The sequence below is a fragment of the Hippichthys cyanospilos genome, chromosome 8 (assembly GCF_059441005.1).
Source record: "Hippichthys cyanospilos isolate Australia breed blue-spotted pipefish chromosome 8, RoL_Hcya_1.0, whole genome shotgun sequence".
Lineage (NCBI taxonomy): Eukaryota > Metazoa > Chordata > Actinopteri > Syngnathiformes > Syngnathidae > Hippichthys > Hippichthys cyanospilos.
Window position 1 is genome coordinate 16,078,853 of NC_142376.1, and position 20,815 is coordinate 16,099,667.

At 39.9% G+C, this 20,815-nt stretch overlaps 1 protein-coding gene across 3 annotated transcripts; it reads left to right on the forward strand.

Moving 5' to 3' along the window:
- The first annotated feature begins 583 nt into the window (after positions 1-583).
- foxn2a (forkhead box N2a) lies at positions 584-18,048 on the forward strand. Of its 3 annotated transcripts, none has more exons than XM_088420658.1 (6): positions 584-706; positions 11,102-11,679; positions 13,774-13,898; positions 14,138-14,187; positions 15,051-15,119; positions 16,740-18,048. In XM_088420658.1, exons 2-6 carry the CDS (start codon positions 11,116-11,118, stop codon positions 17,168-17,170), a joined length of 1,239 nt encoding a protein of 412 aa, XP_088276784.1. In that variant the 5' UTR covers positions 584-706; positions 11,102-11,115; the 3' UTR covers positions 17,171-18,048. The 3 variants fall into 3 exon arrangements, with proteins under 3 accessions (XP_088276784.1, XP_088276786.1, XP_088276785.1); XM_088420659.1 differs by lacking the exon at positions 584-706 and adding an exon at positions 770-1,093; XM_088420660.1 differs by lacking the exon at positions 15,051-15,119.
- The last annotated feature ends 2,767 nt before the right edge of the window (positions 18,049-20,815 follow it).

The window sequence follows — 20,815 nt, forward strand, 5'->3', positions numbered from 1 at the left end:
GAATCCTGATCCTGTATAGCCAATTCAGAATCATTGTATTATACAGTACAGTGTCAGTTATATCGCTAAAAAAATTATGAGATGAACCTTGACAGATTTTTGTTTTAGTATCACGCAGCATGTGAGCAGTATAGTAAGCGTGTTGGCTAGTCTGGTCAGCTCCTGAGAACTGTATCACGGTTTATTTTAGGTGGGGCCCTGTTTAGGGTCCACGATGGTGGGTGTGGTGACACATCCTCTCCCCGCCCGGAGGTGTTTGTGTATAGCCCAAACAACATTCCGTTTAAACGTCCTCTAACTATCCTTCCGGCGTCTACGTCACTGTCGACAGTGCATTATTGAAGGAATAATTATACCTCTATGTTTCAATTTATTTTGCTATGGTAGAAGGAGATGCCCCCCAAAAAGTGAAAGCCCATTTGGTGATGTAAAATAGGATAGCGTGCGCGCTGGTGGAGCCCCTTCGCTGCGGCAGTTGCCAGGGGAGATAGGAGGGGAGGGGCTGTGATTGGCTGGAGTGGCTGTGTTGCCATGACGACGGCTAGGGGTTTGGTAGCGTTGCTGCGCGCTGTGTGATCCGCGCGCTGCGTGCATGGAGGAAGCAGCTGCTGATCTGATCTCTGACATTGTGCGTGGCAGACCTCCGAATAAACCGCGTCCTGTCGTGTCTTTAAACACACCGCCCCGAGACACGCCGTACATGATTGTGAGTATTACACCCTCCTTTCCCATTTTCGTTGTTATTTTAAGTGCGTGTGTGTTTGGCTTATGTTTGCGAGGCGCGTGTTAGGGAACAGGCTGAAAGTAAACGTGGTCAAGTGACTTTGCTCAGAGCGGCCAGCATGGCATAATGCGCGACAGCATGTGGCAGCTAGCTAACGTTACTTCCTCTCTTGTTTCTAAGATCAAGTATTCAAGTGTCCGGCATTTTATTCTAAACACATGCCACTGTTTATTCTTCGCTGTTTCGTTTATCGACGTAAAATCGACTGACTGCTTAAAGTTGTACAATGCTAACGCTAGCGTTGGATTTACCCTCACTGACCTACCGAGCGTCTGCTAAGGCTACTTCGCTTCTTGTCTGCTGTACTGGGTGAGCTAACGAATGGAACTTAACGCATTCGCTACTGGTAAAGCTCACCGAAAAGGTGGTAAGCGGTGTCAAGTTGCTCGGTAACGAGTCCAGTTTGTCGGGAAGTATTGTGCAATCGTACACGTCACTGTACGTAACTTCATATTCCTCGTTGTGTGACTGCATGCGGCGGTGATTCATCCATCTCCAAGTTTATCAACCGTTTTTGGCTTTCCTTGCTAGCTGTTAATTTTCGCAACTAAACTTTAAACTCACAGCGTTTCGAGTTAACAGTAGTGATACCTTATTTCAGTCTAATGTATACGTGAACAAAATATCAAACGGTGAATTCCGGTAGGACCACAACTGTATGGTTACAATTGATGCAGAACACGAGCCAAGATTGACAACATTGGGCACTTGAAAGATACTGCTGTTTTTGAAAATGCCATTAATTGTTGCAGTTGCAAAATAGCCAGTTCAGTACAAATACAATACTGATGAAACGGTACACATTTCTTCTTCTGTCATTTATTTACTAAACTAGCAGGAGTCATCATACATTTCCCTTCAACAGTACGGATTTTTCTGTGTTTGGAGAAAAAAACCTGACTTACTTACGCCTTAATGATATTAAAGAACTTGAATTAAATTGAATGTCAGACAAAGAGTGGTAAAGGTAGATGTTTACAAAAAGCTGATGTTATCAATCTGCCATTACTTTACAGCCAGGGTTTCTATGGCCACAACCATCCGTTGTGTTCTTTGTTGTTTGTAGTCCTTGCATGTATTACACGAGGCCTTTGCAGGGTTACGACTCTTGCCCCCCCCCCCCCCCCCCCCACCCCCCCAGAATAACCAAGAGCCTGCTAACTTTACTGACATTCGTTACTATAAATAGGACTCCGCAAGTTTGTTTTTGCTGATGCTAAATGGCATTAATATCTGTGAAGGCATTCTTTAAGGAGAACCCACAGGAGCTGAATGGTTGCTTTGAGTTTAAATCTTAAATGGAAACACAAATAAAAACCTACACAAAATTTTTAGTTGTTTGACATTGAAAGTACATAGATGCTCTCCAATCATTTCCCCATGATAAATTCATCAACATTTAAATTACTAGGATTTGATGTATGCTTTGCCAATGGGTATCCAAATGTAAAATGAGATTTGATGAAATAATAAACATCTGCTTTTAAAGAATGAAAAACTGAATGGATTATTCAGTGCAATTCATATTGGACAGTGTTTTCTTAGAAACAGATTTTTTTTAAATCCATTTGTTTTTTGTTTTTTTTCATCGCAATCGTTATTTCTTATTGGTTCATTATGGAACAAATAATATATGTATTATTAGCAGTGACAAAACTAATTAATCTCCTCAAATGAATAAAAAGTAATGTGTGTGACTGCACGATGAAAATCCTTTCGATTGTTCAAAGTGATGACTGACATGACAAAGTAGGGGTTTCAATGTTGTTGTTTGTTAATTTTATAGAACAGTTTACACTCTGGGATATTGGTCACAATTTAAAATAATATCTGAGTATGTCATCAATTTCATGCTCTGTGATATGTAAGTAAGCTGCTGATGTAACCAAACCATTTGAATGAAAGAGTGCTGGCGTGTCACTATTACTGAGTGCTATGATTGGCTCTTTATGACCTCGGGAGGTAGCGCAATTTATGCGCAATTTTTTAGTGTCGATATCGAGCATTCTATGATTTGCTTTATTGGCAATTAGTGTTGAATGAAATCATATGTATTGAATTAAATCATACATAATGATTCTGTAATTTCCTTAAATATTTGAAGCATCTGTCAGCAGTACATAACCATCATTTTGATTGGCATACTCTTGATATGGTAGCTGCCCTTTATTGGCCAATTCATTGAACAATGTTCTGTCTATTTTAGTCTGTGCTGAGTGCTGACAAATCACATAATTGCAATGTTATGGTTTTTAAGATGAAAAAAAAGTTGGAAAATTGTCATGATGTCCTGGCTGATTCAAAGATTTTTTTTTTAGATTATTTTTAAATCTGTAAAATGGAGGATCTCTTTGAAACCTTTTGCTAACCTCATAGCCTAAGTTGAGGGGGGGGGTGGTAAGGGTCCATTTGCTGAATACAGTTCATTAGATTAGGGAAAAGTCCAGACCGTACTGATTTTGAGCAGAATTGAATTGGATTATAGTCAGTCACGTTTTGTATTTGTGTTGAGACTGCGGTATTACAGAGCACCCATTGTTGGGGACATATTTCTAACAGAACACTGTGTTCAATTCAGCTGTAACAAACATATCTCCACTGTAACCTTTTGTGAAAACCACACTTCATTACTACAACTTTGAATACTTATTGGTATCATTCTTCCTAGCAGTTACTCCATTTTAGTCCATTAGTGCTGCAAATGTGCACCTCTGAGGATGTCTGCTAACAGTGAAGAAATGTGACCAGCTAAGACTCCCATTTTCAAAATGTAGATACTACTATTGATATCGTCTTGCATTTGGCACAATTAATATACCATGCTCAATGTATCAAATACAGTATAGCAATTAGTAAAATAACAAACTCTAAACTGAAACTATTTGTTGTTCCTATTGAAGCTAATGTGGTTTAGAAACTACAGTTATAACTTGTGGTGTGGCCATGTAATCAGTCTTATCACATAGTATTGTGTACTCTGACCCAAAGTAAATGTAAGGTTGCGTCCTCGAAAATCTACCATGTGCTTTTTAGGCGTGTGACTGACTGGAGTTTTAGATTTGTTACAAAACAAATACTTTTCATTCAGTTTAGTTAGCCCAGTCTGTAGTGTTGTACATACAAGTCATCTAATGAACTGCCAAGCTGTTTTTCTGAATACAATGTAATTTGCGAGAAAGATTTGACCACTTCAAATTGTATTGGAGGAAATCCTTCTAGATTTAAAAAGTGTATAAGGAAAATAATTTAACATTTCATACACTTAACGGCATGCTCATTTTGTATGTCCCTCCTATTTACTTATTTATTTAGTGTCTCATAAAGCATCATGGCCTGGTCTGTGAAAAAAGTATAGTGGTTGCTCTGAATTTGAAAGCTTACCAGGTTTTTAACACCTTTGCAATCAAGACTCACTGGAAAACCACAATTCTGATGTCATGATTTAAGCTTCATGTTAAACGCTAAACTCAACCAGTTGTACCTCCGTTTCTGAAGTCAGACAATTGCGCAAGTTATCGTTCACTGTAAAAGGAACTATTTTTTTTAACCGTGGTGTGTCCGAACTGATTTTGAGATTTAAGAGATTTATTGTCAATACAAAACCAAAGAACTGATCATAGACCCAAGGCGGCAGAGTCGCTTTAAATTTCAGTGTTGATGAGTTCTGTAATGTGAAATTCAACCTTTTAACTATATAGTCTTTGGCATTGGAAACAAAAATTCACCATAGAGAAGAATATTTTACTAAAGCTTTTCAATTTATAGTTTACCAGAGTTCTTGCATTAGTTATGCACATATAACTTGATTGTCAGGAGCACCTCCTCCTCTGCTCCCACTCCTTTCTGACTGGCGAACGCAAGACTGCTGATTAGGACACGCCTCACTGACAGCAGTGATGTGACTGTTTTTTTGATTGAGTAGTAGAGAAGGAGAAAAACACAATGGTCTTTGTCTCATCACCGTTGGCATAATTAACAGGTTTGTTTAATTGACAGTGCTATGACTATACCCAGGTAGGTCTTGGGGAGCTTTTGTGCAAAGTACTCTTTTTGAGGACTTCTGGAGATGAACTGGGTGTTATCGAAACGAGTAATGGAACTGTATACATGAAGAGCCGTCAATAATAAAAAAAAAAAAAAAAAGAGAGAGTAAATATTTAAAATACAAATGCTTTAAATAAGAGGTCACCAACTCCGATATTTGAGTGCACATATCAAGCTTGTTTTGGATATATCAAACCCCCAACACACCTTATTCATATGATCAGCCCATCAGGAAGCTCTGCAAAAGCCTGAGATCCTGATCATTATATCAGGTGTACCGGTGCAGCGTTACACCAAAAACATGTTGTAGATGTGCCCCAGAGGACTGGATTTGGTGCCCCCAGTTGTATATGGTACACATTAATCAGATTTAAAAGTCAATTTTTAAAAAATTCCTACAATGATAAATCCAGCTCAAGAAAAAATGGTGCACTTTACTGCGGTATTAAGTTATTATTTTCACAACACAAGCAAAAAATTCCATTTGACATTTAAGTGAAATTGAAAAAAAAAAAGTTTTGTCTGTAGTACATTTTACAGTGCATTATTAATGTGTTGTGATCTACACTTAGTAACCTTCATGCTCATTCTCTAAACCAAAACATGCTAATTACAGTTGCAACGATTAATCAACAATTAATTGATCATAAAATTTGTGAGTAATTATTTTTGATAATTGATTAATCATTTTGATACTTTTTATTTAAATTGTCTAAATGTTCAGTATTTCAGCCTCTTGACAGCAACAATGAGATTTCTATAGCAGAGTGATTTGCCTAATTCTAGATCAAAGTAAAATAACATGCTTTTACTTTGGAAAACAGCAATAAACATATTTTGCTATTTTCTTACTTCTCACCATTACTTAGCAACTGTTATCAATCCGAATCATAACTATTTATTGTCCGTTTGAAATAATGACTTTGAAATAAATGCATGCCAAATATTTTTCTAATCCAATTAATTGATTATTCGGCCAAATAGTTGAAAAATTACTGATATCGGTAAATAATCGGTAGTTGTAGCCATAATGCAAACAAGTAGACTACAAACGTGTTAAAACCTAACATTTGTTGAATGGTATGCACCTTTACTGACAACATCCCAAAAGAAAATAGTATGGCAATGCTTGCCGTTTGTGGTATTTGGAAGTATACGAGGTTGTGGTGGGAGGAGGGGTTTGACATGGCAGGCACATGACCCTCAAGATAAGGTTTCAGTTTGTTTGCTGGGAGGCAGGTCCGTACTTTGGAAAACTAACCTCTGATTAGAGGCAAAAAGCAGTCTGAAACTATGAAGTCAATGTCTGTACCCAACTCAAATCTTTTTCGGCGTTATTTTATTTGCCTGTGCGTCATTTACAGGCTTTGGTGTTTGCTACCACTGTGCAAACGTTTGGCCTCTTGTTGCGCTTGTTCACTCTGTGATGTAGGGCTGGCCCAACTGTGAGTGCTCTTTGAAAGTGGACTTCCTCAACAGGCAGGAGGTGTTTCCTTCCCTCCTGGTCGTCTGTAACTGTGATGTGAATACTGAGAGATTAGAAACACGAAGGGAGGAATACTTTTTTTGAAAGCTTTTTCATTCACTCTAAACGCTCTCACTGAGTAGATTGTTTTAATTAAGTTAGTAGATTGTTTCTTAATTGAATAGTGTTAACAGTTATACCATTTCACTTATTGCTTTTGTCTTTTATTCAGGTTTTAATTTACATCGTAGTCAGAAACATCACATGCCGGGTTTCAAATAACAGCCATTGGGGTTTTTCGACACACCTTTGTGTACCAAGAGGTGTAACTGGTTTGTGTCAACTGGTTCAGTTAATGGCTGTGAGCAGGGTGCGGTTCAATAGTGTAAAAATGAAAAGATCGGTTCTGAAATTATGTGTTTCTCTAAAATCCTATGTTCTATATAAACAGCAACTTTAAGTTAAGTAAGCACTCACTGGAACTTAGTGATAACGTCATATCATCCAGGTTGACTGCGGCCTTTCCCGCTCCTCTTTGTCAGACAGGTTTTGTGGAGAACAGCGCGAGACTGCTGGCCTCAGCAGTTTCCGCCTATATTGATCTCCCCGCATCAGCTCTCTCTTCATGCACAGACAGGAGCGCAACTGCTTCACTCGCCACGCACGCTGCCGTGGCAACTGATTACTGAAAGTCAGATCCAATGCCTGAGATCATCGCCGACGCGGCCCTGCGCTCTCGTTTACATTCTGCTGTACCTATGTGACACATCAATGGCTCGATCTACCACTTAAAGCTATCTGTGTCTTTGTGTCATTTTTGAATAGGCTAAGTGCTTAACGGGATAAAAGAGCGGTTTGAAAGGGGAGGGGGGGAAATTGCCTCGGCACCTGCTGTTTGTCCCTGCCTGTTTGCACATGAATATGATGCGGCTCATGGCGTGCAGGACTATTTTAACTTGCAGATGAGCCATCGGGTTAGAGCCATTCTGGCTTTGGTGTATTTTCAACGGTGAGCTGGAGTCAACAGGCAGGTCCATCTCATTGGCTCCACTCATAGACCATTACTCATTGAATTCTTACCTTTGGAGCACAGTTATGAAAAAAATCACTGGTAATTGATCAGCTAGCTGCTATAGTGCTAAAACATTTCCCGCCTTTTGGCTGGATGTAGACATTTTCTGCTATTAAATTTAGCTTGCTTCAGTTCATCTTCTAATGGCAGTCCTTTTGGAGGGAACAGCCATTCACTGCTACCAGGGGTTCAGCTGGGAGGCCAGGACGAAGATGGAAAGTGGTTGGTGCCCTCTTGTGCTTTAGGTTTAATCAGTGTGCTGACTGTTAAGTCAGTATTCATTTCCTCCCCAAGAAACAGAATGGGAACATTTGTCCACAGTCTTGTTGTCTATGCCGTAATTTTAAGATGAAGAAAATGACTTTAGGCTCCAGTAAAAACAAATGGGAACGGAAGGCAGTCACAATTTTCATGCCAGACCTGTGCTATGTGCTTGACTGTCACTTTAATGTCTGTCATTGGAATGTTTTGGAAAACACAATCATGACATGATTAGACTGGAAAGAGAAGTCTCAATCAGGGTACCGTTGTTGATTATCTCATCATATTTAATTTGTGGGTCCAATTCCTTTAATTTTTGTGTCTATTCCACATATGTCCTTTGGACTCAACCTCATTAGTTTAGTAGTCAGTGAATATGTAAGTGAATGTGTATACATGAATACAAGTGAATATGTAACCTAGAAACTCTGCTGCTTTCACTCAGAATGGTTTAGAAGAGTGAATGCTATTTACTTCATACCCTTTATGCTTGGTACCCCCTATGTTTGAGAAATAATTCAGAGTAGCACCTCTCATGTGAATGTACCTTTGTTTTCTTATTTGGTCTCCAGAGTTGAGATTTTCTCACAGGCTTGGACAATTCTCATGGCCCACAGACACACTGTGTTGTATACATACTTGTTATTCAAGTTTGATAAATGTCGTGGTTATCTTTTATCCCTATCCCGATCCCAAATTTTATCTAGGTGCTAGTGAACAAATCATACGGTAATAAGATCCTACCTACTAGATTAGATGTGATTTCAATATTGTACAATAATTCATAAAGACATTGGACAAATTTGTTCAAATGGATTTTTATTATATTTTATATTCTTTTTAGTTCAATGTAACTAAAAAAGTACAACAACAAATGATGAGGTCATCAAGTCATGGATTCTTCCATCCATCTTATCAAAGCTAAATGGCAGCATCCTTGAAGGTGTACTTATCCATCTTTATAAATAATACAGGTTGATGCTTCACCAACTGTAAACGGCTATTTGCACAGATTCAATCGATGAATCTAATGCTGGTGAAACTATAACCTACTTGGCTGAGGTATCAAAATCACTAAGTACTCAAAGCAGGAATAACCCACAACTCAACTTAAAAACAAAAACAAAAGACAATTGGGATCATCTGCTGTACATTCCTACACCCCCATTGAGGGTTAAGTGGTAATTTAGTAAATGCACTAATGCCCCCTCTCCTTCGTTCTCACTGGCTGACTTTGACAGACTGATTTGTGTGTCGGTGTGTATGTTCACATGTGCGTGCATATGCGCCCTCTCCCGTCCTGTTCTCTGGGCAAACGCTCTTTAGTCTGACCTAATTCCCATCTTGTCACATAAATGAAAAAGATATGTGAATCTGACAGATTATGTCCTTTTACATGGCTACATTGGTCCACATTCAGTGCATCACATATCGCCACACTCAGAGGCTTCTGGTCTCCACACTCAGGTGCTTGTAGCATTTCAACTACCGCTATGCATGTATTATGGTGAAAACAGCCAACTTGGGTCACTCATTTTCCTACTCTCCCTTGTAAGATTTCTACTCTTAATTGAGAGGACGGCATGGTTGTCATGGTGACACCCAAGACTTAAAGCTTGTTGTGAGCTGAGCCAAAGAGTAATCTCTTTGTACACTTTGCCTCACCAGTTTACAATGCACTTACTTGTATTTGTTGAAGGGAATGCATTTAAATGTACAGTAGGTATTCATATTAATATAAGGGACTTAAAGAAATGTTCAGGGCAGGCCAAAATTCACAGTCAGCCTCATCCTACCGGTCCCTTTCGGCAATTTATTACAACTAATCTAATTTATTTTTTTGCTGCTGTTTATGAAAAGGAATTAAAATTACTGCTTCCTTCTCAGCTATTTTGAGGGTTACACATACTATAATACACTGGTCAAGCTCTTGAATGAAAAAATGTCTTGGGTGTGTTTAATTTTGATAAGGCATTGTCCTGAAATTGTGCTTCATTTTGAAGTGTTCAAGATGAGTAGTAAAAGCAATGCATTTTAATTCATCGATGATTGTTGCTGTGGCGACGTGTTGTTTGCCAAGAAAAAAATTACAGAATTTGATGCTATCAAATATATGTGAAAATACATGAATTGCACACACATCACACCTGCAAAATCACTATTATTTGTGTGGCATCCGTCAGCACTTGAGTTCTTGTCTCGCAACCGGTAGGTTGTGGCTTCTATCCCGGACCATGTTGAAGTGCTCTTAAGCAAGACGCCAAACCCAAATTTGCTCCAAGTGGGACAGGTAGTGCCATTCATGGCAGCAGCCTCCATCGGTCTATGAATATGTGTGTGAATTTATGGATTTGAGCCTTTGTAATGCGCTTTCAGCACTTTATGGTGTAGAAAGTGCATTCTTATTTACAATATTTAGCAATTTATTATTGTTAAAAAAAAAAAAAAATCTCTTTAGCGTGAACCTCGGACGTTGAATGAACCAGCCTGATTGTATATTTCACTATATATATCTCTGAAAATTTGGAGGCATATCTAACTGCCCAAGACCTACAGAAGACACTGTAGCCCTACTTAAAACTAAACAGAAAGGAACTTTACGGCTATTTTAAATTTCCTTAGAAATGTTGCCATTTTTGGCCAATTTTGGACTTTTCAAAAATGTCTTTTATTATCAAAGTGGTTTCAAATCTGATGTACTTCATTAAAATAATACAATATCCTATTTGCCATTAACTCAACATGCCAGTACACCAATGAGGCAAGGCCTCTGAGACCCCTTTATTTTTTTTATTTTATTTTTTTACTCACAGCTCTAATTTTGACTGTAATTTTGAACTGAGTCCAAAAAACCTCTAGTTGCCCATGAGCACGTACCATCATCTCACTTAATTTGGTAAACCTATGGTAATTAGATTAACTTGTGAAATATCCTCTATTGTAGTTGTAAAAGAACAGAGGACTTCAAGGACCATACTCTTTCATCATCTTTCAAGTGACAAATTAGGGCTTGATTCTTGCATAATGTGGAACAGCCCGTAAAGAGCCTTACGCCGTTAGGTTGAGACAGTCATTTGATTCCAACAGTCATCGGCGGGTTTCATGCTCATTTACACATAACGAGCGGCCGTGGTCTTGCCTGAAATGAGGTGGGCGTCAATGAGTGGAGCCTTAAGTCCGCTCACTTGCTTGAGAGGATCTCGTTGAAAGTCCTTGGCTAAAGTCAAGAGGTGGAGAGCTAAGAGACTCTCAGTTGTAGCCAAGCATGGAGTAGAGGGGCAAAGGCTTGAGACACAAAAGTAAGACCACAGTATGCGTGGCTTTAAGGAACAATTCTGAAAACAACAGAAAGACCTCCATTTGCCCAGTATTCCAGGTTGTTGCAAACGGTGTTGACTTATTGACAATTTTAAAAGCTATATTTCTGACTGATCATGTCCAAACTATTTCATGTGATTTTTCCCTTTTTCTCCAGACCTCTTTGATTTAATGGGTCCAATTATTGGGATGTCACCAGACAAGAAGACGGAAATTCCGGGTATGCAAGAAGAGCGGACATGGCTCCGAGGTGTTTGTGGAGTTGGAACACTGCCAGAGGCGGAGTGCGCTTCCAGTCCCCTTGCGACCAGCGTTGATCGAACTGGAGCTACTGAAGATGAAGAACTCACCAACCTCAACTGGCTCCATGAAAACCTGCTTCAGAACTTCACATTGGGAGGTCCGGAAGCACAACCCAGTGGCAGCCCCCTCTTTGACATCGAAGGAGACTACGGATCCAACCAGGGAACTTCATCCTCATCCACATCCTCGAGTCACAGTAGGGGGAGAGAGCGGGACTCGTTGAAGTCCAAGCCCCCTTTTTCTTTTTCGCTCCTCATCTACATGGCCATTGAGCAGTCTCCTAGCAAATCATTACCTGTCAAAGAAATCTATGGCTGGATTCTTGAGCACTTCCCTTATTTTTCCAATGCTCCCACTGGATGGAAGAATTCAGTGCGTCACAATCTCTCCCTGAATAAATGCTTCCGCAAGGTCGAAAGGAGTTTAGGAAAGGTATGTCATTAAGCTGCTTTGCATTCTACACACTTGCAAATGAGTACACTCCAATTTTATCTCATCGTACTATGCTTGTGTTATATTATGTTTTTGAAATTTTAGTCACCAAAATAATGTATACAGCGAATCCTTTAAAAAAATGTGGCTCATGCGTAGGTCTGCCACATGGCCAATGGCGGTATAGTATCTTCTACTGCGATAAGACTGGAATTCCATCCACGTCAGAGTTACAAAGGTAATGCAATCAAAGACAGTAAGGTGAACTTTGTATGCATAAGGAATGCAACGTTAGAATCAGAATTTGAGTTGGTGAAGGTTGGAAAAACTATTTTATCAATGTATTTAAAAATACTTGAAATTTCCTTACATATTTTTTTCTAAATGTTAATTATAAAAACAGTTTGTTAAAAGCTCTTCAAAACTATATCATTAGTTCGTTTATATGTTTATCCCCCCACCAATTAAGGATATCATTTACATTAATAATTTACCCAATGACCCTGTTGAAATGATTGGAATTACATTACTGCTATGCCTACAAAGGTTACTACTTTAAATCATGTAACTAAGTAGGACCTACGCTAGAAATTTGAGTGAAAGCTTAAGGCACTCTACAAAATACAAACAAGTTATTTAGTCTTCGCCTGCTTGAACAACTCTACAGTATGTGCTTTCAGCACTAAAATTGATGGGTCATATATTATAAAACAATTTATCCTACTGTATGGTTGCCTGTGATGGATAAGAAAGCCTGGTTGAAGTCGGTTGTTTATTAGATTCGGATCTTTCAAACGGCAACTCAGTAATTTAGCCATTTTGAATTGAAACAGTTTCAGTTTGAAGCAGATGAGTGCTGAACAATTCCTAAATGTATCTATCAATGTGGGCTGCAGTGTAAAATCTGAACATTTTCGCCTACTTTCAGCATTAGCCCCTCCCCCCCAAAAAAACCCCTCTTAAAAAATGTGTCTTATGCGCTGTTGTCCTTCGATGTAATCTTTCCAATATACCGTAACACTAATTATAATTGCTGAACATTCAAAGTTCATGCTCACAAGTAGAATATTTGTTCATATCCAGTGTTGCTCCAATTTGAAATTGTGACACAAACTTTTTTTGACTGGAGTTCCATGTAGGGATAGAATTGTTTACCATATTGAGCTTCTGTATGAGTTCTGGCTTGTGATCGGTAGAGCCCAAGGTGCCAGGACTGTGCCTGGCTCAGACTTGATATATTTCCACCACAGTAGGGGATAGGGGGAGGTTAGCACTCCGCGAGTAGCAACATGGAATAGCGCAAGTCACTCAGCATGCAGGTGCACAGTGTGAGCACTTCGTCTGCTGACAGACCAGCGCCAGTTTCACATGACACTGGCTGGTGGTTTCCGTTGCTATGGAGACATTTCCTTCTTCCTGCATCAGGGACGGGCTGGTAATGTGAGTCAAGGTTATTCTCCACCCTCCTTCATTTGCTCCCTCAGACTGGGCAACAATGCACCGCCATCAGATAATGTGACAGTTAACACACTCCCGCACACATCAATAACAGACACATTCTTACACTTGCATTGGAGCAGTGTGCAGCATGTGGAGGAAGTTTTGCTAAATAGATGGGCCTCACGTGGATAAATGCTGTGTAAATGAGGCAATCATTGTGTTTTTTATTTTTGTTTTTTTTAAGGAGTAATGATGAATGCGGATCATGCTGCAATAATAGGACATTTGGCATTCAATTATTACCATTCAATATGACTCATAGATTGGACCGTCAAAAGGCAGATAAACAAGGAAGTCTGTGTTGATAGAAGGTTGTTATTGTGACTTGAAATTGTTGCAGCCGATGAATGAAAACATTTCTCGTATTTTCTGTCATATGTTGTGTACACCATGGCATGCACAACAGTTTTAACACTTTGAAAATCTCACAGGTTAAATATTTTATGTAGGATCTCAAAGTAAGTTTGCACAACTGAAAACTGATTCTCATTAGACTCATTTGGGTGCAGACAGCAGTGTAAAACAAAGCAAAAAAAAAAAAAAAAAAAAAGAACAGATTCTTCATTGCCTCATCATGTTTTACTATCATTCCAGGCCAATGGAAAAGGTTCTCTCTGGTGCGTGGACCCAGAATACCGCCCCAACCTGATTCAAGCCCTGAAGAAGCAGCACTTTCCCGCCGCACATGCCTTCTGTACACCACCCGCCTCCCCGCCCAGGTGACCCTTCTTCATTCAGCACAATAAATTGTGACAGGATGTGACGATGCAGGAAATTGTTCTCATGCCAGCATCAGACCATTAATTTGAGTTAAATGGCTTTAGTTCTTTGAAATCAAAGATGCTTTTTATGGTGTCATTTTGATAGGTGCTAGTAGTGTGCAGTTCTTGAAACAGGCTTTTCAAATTCAAGTATGATGCTTGATGTTTTCTTTTTTTCTTTTTTTAATCTCTTGCAGTGCCTCCTCATCCCCACGCCATCTCTTTCTGCAAGGTTGCTCATTTAAAGGTGAGGCAGAGCTCCCGGTCTTTGTATACTCACATGCTTTACAGCTTTGTGCCTTCGTTTTAGTGTGCTTGTGACTGTATTGCTGTTGTGGTGCTTTTGTGCATTTCAGTCACAAAACATCCAGCATCCCCCCCCCTTACCACTGCAATTCTTAGTTTGATTTATTACTTTCAAGTCAGTGATGCCTCATGTGGTCCATTCGATGCCTCAGCTATAGCTCCCCACTCTTTCTGCCTCTTAGGTTTGTAACCTTGACAACAGGCAGAGGTTCCGCTGGTGCTGAGTGTGGAGCACTCAATCTTGCTGTAATCATTAATAATTTAGAGCCCCAGAAGTGAGCCATGAGGCTTTTAGACACTTTGTCAGGTTTGAAATAGGATGCATTCTCCCTATCAGTGTCATGAATTTATTCTCTGCTTTGTTTTGATGATTTTTGTTTCGTTTTGTCAAAACCATTCCATCGGCATTTTTGGGTCACTCAGTGTCAAGTGGTACACTTTGAGCTCATCTTGCCCCACAGTAATTTTAGGAACTATTAAACCTTGGTGGAATGGCGATTGCTGCCTCAGCCATATTAGTGGGATTACAATTTACAAAGGAACCTGTAAATTGATCAAGGACAAGTCACGCGAAAATTAACTTTTGAGGACATCAGAGGTTTATCTTTTCCTTTGTTCATTTAGTTAGCTGTCGGTATGAGCAGCAACTGACGGCACGGTCTTGGTACACTAAAAAATGGTACCGTACAGATCAATTACTTAGTGAAAATAGGGCTTGAGCATATTTAAAGGGACAGAAACGCTCTGCTCCCATGCCCCTCATACCTTAGGACTGACCATCATGCATGTTCTCTCCTCTTCCAGAGTCTGATATTGATGCTGCCACTGCCATGATGCTCTTAAACTCTGCCCCAGGGCACCACGTTGACCCATGTAAGAAAATACAACACCATTTGTTCACCCTCCTCACATACCATCCATCTCATTGCCTAAGTGTTTTTTTTTTTTGTTTGTTTGTTTGTTTGTCTGCTGATTCATTTGGACACCTTCCTCATCTGTGTTCCAAATGGAATCATGTATATCTTTGAGTCTTTCGACCGGAGGACATTTTGCACGTGGCTAATAATAGATTATTGAAAAAAGCATCTTTATTATTATCAATGTTATTAAAATGATTTGTGTTAGGCATTTGCAATGTAGTGGATTTAGGCCTTGTCTAAACTAACTAGTCTATTGCTAACTAGTCAATTACAACAAATTAACCTGGATTTTATGAAATTTTGGGCAAAGCTGTTTAAAACAATGAAGTAATTTATTCATGGATCGTTATCGTTCTCTATAGTCAAAGCTCAAAATTCATTATTTCCTTTTTATATGCAGAGCAGTTTTGTGAGTGATTGACTTAATTTGAGGGCAATATTAAAATTTTGTGGATCTAATTTTGGGAGGTTAATCCAAACAACTTGTAACACAGTTTGAATTAAACAAATAATATTACATCATTAACTATTATTAATGTTATTATTATTATCATGACCACTGCAACTGCTTATAAACCTCAAACAGAATATATATTTTTGTCACGTCTAGGCTGCACCAGACTTCAAGGTTGTAACTTTTTGATATTTACGCAGAAACTGATTATGGTCAGAAAATTTCCGATATTATTATTATTAATATTACAGTTATTTTTTTCTATGAGAAAATGTGTGTACAGCACTTTTTTCTATGTGAGTTTGAAAACTTCAAACGCATTTGAATGTGCCATACGTTTCGTCCTCACTTAAGCAGCTACCGTAGACTTGTGCCATACAATGTAATCATAACTGATGATTGGTTTCTTTGCTTCCTTAATTACAGTAATAGATTAAATATGATTAAGAAGGTTTGATGATGTTGGTTGCTAAGTAATGTCATGCCAATATTGTGGGATACAGTCGCAACAACATGCCAAGTAAATGAGAACACAAACAGTATGCCAGAAAAAAACTCAAAATAAACGCCTTATAAGACTTTTGCTTTGACATTCATGTAATATTGGTGTTTTTATTATGAAGTTGTCTTAAAGTAGGACCTTGATGGCATCTTACGTTTTGTTGTTGCCGCACTTGACATGACTACTCCCACTTTCTTGCTCCTCCTCCAACAGTGAACGTGTGATATTAACTGAAAACGCAGCCTTGGGCACACATTTTTTTCCACCGAGCAATCTACGAAACATTAGCAGTCTAAACCACGGTGATTGTTTTCACACGGGTCACGGATTATGTCTGTTGAACCCATGCACTCTTGAACACAAATGAACGTTTGTACAATAAACATTTGGGACCGTCGACGGGCACACGATTCACAGTTTAGCGATTCCATGTGGCATTAAATCCAAAATTCACATCGCAAACAGCAATGTCTTGCCTATAGTTGATCAAACAACTCCACTTAAATGCACAATCCTTATTAGAATTGATAATTCATTAAGCTTAAAGCAACCCTGGAAATTGCTGTTTTTCACATGGCGTGATACTCATCTCTCTTTGCTACATCTGCTCTGGACAGGCAATTCTGACAGTCCGCTAGACCTCTCCAGACCCGACTCAGTCCTGGTGAGCAGCGATCCAAAGCAGGACCACAACTACAGCAGTGTCGCCCTGCAGCGCTGCTCCTCCCGGTCTTCCTCATCCTCCCTGTCCTCCTTAGATGAAGGAGGCTGTGAGCGCAGGCAGTCCCGCCGCGCTGGCAGCGAGGGCTTCCACAGCGACGAGGACTCCGACCTCTGGGATGAGAGAGGCGCCAACCAAACACGGCGCCATCCGCCAGCCCTGAAGTGGCCTGTCGGCAAAAGGCCGCGTCGTGAGCGTGAAGTCAGGCCAGAGCTGGATGAGGAGCTTAAAGAGGCCGCTGGTTCCTTGCTGCACCTTGCCGGTATACGCAGCTGCATTGAGGGCTCCAAACGCAATGTCAAGAGCACAAAACTAAACAGGAAATAAAGATACCCCATCATCAGGCTCTGGACCCTGTGAACCCTCACCTTTGACCTCCCCCAGTCGTGTGTCCCGGTGTGCCTCCTCCTCCTTATCTCATCTCGTATAGTCACCCTTTTGAGCCTCTCTTTCCTTGTTTGTTTGGGATATATCTGTCCAATGAATCAAATGGCAATAGTATTGTTCACACAGGAGCGCAAAGCCATAAAGAGACTTTTGCAACTCGGGGGTGGTCACAGAATATGGGGGGGTGTCTGGGCTATGGAGAACTGGATCCAAAATGACCCGCCTGCTTCTATCGAAATGGACGATGGAGACTCAAGATTTTCCAATTGGAAAGGTTTTTCTAACTCAAGGCGTTGCATGCTTCCTTCTCAAACTTGTATCCTCTTCCAAGTGAATATGTGTATGAAGCAAACGAGTGCATGTTTGTAACAGACAAACTCTAACCTCCTGGTGTTACAAGTTTTCCCTCTTTTGTGCTAAAAACAACATCAAAAAATGCGGCACGGTTTTAAAACGTGTGCTCTACACCTTTTGTGAGAGAGATGCAATAATGAATCCACAACCTTAACTTTTTCACGCCATTTAATATTGTGACTTTTCCCGACCCAGCGATGCTAGTTCAACTGCAATTAAGCAGATGAATGAAATGGTGTTTTTGTGTTTTCATGCCATCAACATAAGGATTAGCGAAATGTGGGGATAGTATTTACTCTGTCTCTGCCACTGCCAAAAAAATTACTTGCAAATTTTGCCACTTCCCCTTTGCTCAGTGTTTTGGTCTGTCAAACAAATTCAGCTGCCACTGTGTTTTACACTTATGGCACAGATGGGTGGGTCAAAAGAACATCTGCCTCTTCACTGTGTGCATGGGTGTTTCTCTGTAGCTTTTATTTTTTGCTTTGTTTTTTTTTTTTTTTTTTTTTTGGGGGGGGGGGGGGGGGGGGGGTTAAGTGAGTGTTTGCCTCAGTCCAAACTGAAGTTGCGACGAGGGTCTCATACAGGGATAAAAGGTACAGTAGCCATGCTGCTTATCTTATTGTGTATGAACCCTTGTAGGCAAGGTGGTAAAAACACTTGTTCTTTCACCATTTTTGCAGTTTATTACTCATCAAAGTCTGGTGAACAGCACATTTGATTTTGGGAGATAGTTTCAGTAGAACCTGTTAAAGCATGATTATTGTGACAATGCAGACACGGTTGCACATAACTGGAATCCTTATAAAGATGTGGGCTGCTCTCATGATTGGCCTCCGCTTCCGGTCGGCCACTTGTGTTCCTCTCGCTGCTCTTCCTTCTTAAAACAAAATAAGGAAGTAGAAAAACCCCCTCAAGCTGTTAAATGTGGTGTTTACTGTCTCCAGATTACATTCAGCTCACTGTTAGAGGTTAAAGCCACATTTCACATTTGGGTTATAAAATCCAAAGTACTTCACTATATGAAAAAAACAGACATTCACAATAGCATCTCATGATTTAAAGAAAGTGCCACAATACTGTATGCTGTTGATAGCTGCAAGCATTGTCAGTGCCATACATTTTAATGTGCCACTGATGTCAACCTGTTGCCACATTATAGATAAACATGTCTTGATGTCAAGGTTTTCTGAACCCTGTTAACAGAAAGTGCGAGCGGATTCTCAGCGGTGTAGTGCCGCAACCAATCCTTTGGTTTATTTTGGCCGTTTCATAGTTAGGCTGCGGGCGTACAATAATTATTGCATACACTGGTCTTATTTTGCTGTGAAAGACGAACAAATTAATTGTTCAACCTTATTTATGATTTTAATTTATCAGGTGGAAACACTTTCAAACACTGGTCATCTGAAAGGAATGACGATAGCACATTTAATTTCTTTTTTCACTTGAAGTATTTTGTCTAGCCTTGATTTCGCAGCAGCACACCCTATTTTTTCCCCTTTTGTTGTGTTGTATTATTTTTGCCAATTGTCCTTTAAGCGGGTGTTTTATTTTTGAAATTTAAGTATGACTGCCAGATTTTCTTTGCTTTTTGTTAGCCTCGATAGATAATGTTGATCAATATTCATACAGAACCCATATGCTGCCAAAATCTATGTATGACTTGGGTGGCGCAAAATGTCCCATTTCCTCCTTGTAATGTACAATTTCTGATTTAATCATTTTACATTTTGTCGTCATGTGTATGTTGTTTTGTTTTTTTTTCCTTTAACTTGAGCTAATTACAGAAAACTACTGCCTATCACCTGTCATGCTTCCAAGAATTGTGAATTATTGTGATTGCCACTGGACATTGGAGCTGATTGACCCATGCAGTCTCTAGACTGCTTATGTAGTTGCAAACCCTCAGTTCGTTTTGAGCAGGAGTGGGAATCCAGTCCAAAGAGCTATTATGGCCAGCCCAAATTCTCATAAAAGGGTCATGTTTTGTGATCTAGGATATGAAACATTTTCTTCATTATAAAAGTGGAATTGGTCTGTGAATGCAAAATGAATCCTCACCCTGATTAAGAGGGATTTTTTTTTTTTTTTTGCTCAATCTCTCTGTAGCACTTGTCAAAGGAAGCTTTTGTTGTTCTTTGTAAAACAACACGAACATGTCAAGCTGCCATAAGACCAACACCACACATGACACTGGTTGCTCTGTTGCTTGTCAGTTTTTATTGAATATCGGTCATGTGGGTTTTTTTAATTATGTTTCAGCTTGTATGGGTATGATTAAGTTGCATTGGTTAAAAAAAGAAACGTTAAAAAAAACCCTGCCAGCCCAGTATCATTTTTGTGTCTGCCACGGCTTTCAGACCGACACGTATTTGGTTTTTGTACGCTAACCTCTGTTGCTAAAATGTTTATAAGATTTATTTTCGCCAAAGATATGCAATTGCATTATATATGGTATTACAAAACTATTAATAAAAACCTGTTCTTTTTATCGGAGTGAGCTTTTTTTTTCCAATTCTCTTGCAGTGCTAGCATGTTAATATACATGTGTTACATTTCTGGTCAATGTTACCACCTGCTCTGTGCTCGTATAAACTAATCACAGCCCATTATTCAACTGTAACTACCCATTCATGTGGCAGCTTCAGTTTTGACATTAGCATGTCACAGCTGGCAAATATTTCCCACCAGGTCTGGCTGTTCTAGTCGTGTTTTGACTGCACAATCTGTGATCAGCACCGCTTGTGTCACTCCTCTGCCACACTGCCCTCTTCTCCCTACTTGTCTTTTCAGTCTTCCTACATGGCAGGCTGCCAGAATTGCATCTCATATCAGCGTAGGCCATGCCAGAGATGCCCACAAAATCATATGTCCTAAACATACTCTTTGCTCAAAGTTAATTTACCATAGAGGACTGACGGACAGCACAGTGGTGACCCTGAACAAGAGCTTGTGTGACCGAGCAGCCTCGGGCCCATTGGCGCTGCACTATTGTTCAATAGAGTCCTGTGTGTGGACTGGAAGTGGGGAGGTGGGGGCTTCTCCCTACTGACTGCCTCAATTCAGCTGGAAATCAGAGCAGCATCTCCTCCCCTCCTTCCCACATGGCCTTAGCAACCACGCCACGCCGACAGTTGCCAGGCAACCAGACAAAGCTGGAGCCACTGGCTGCAGAGTGTGTGAGTTTTCTACGTACACAAGTGGCAAAGGATGCTTCTCATGTTGGCG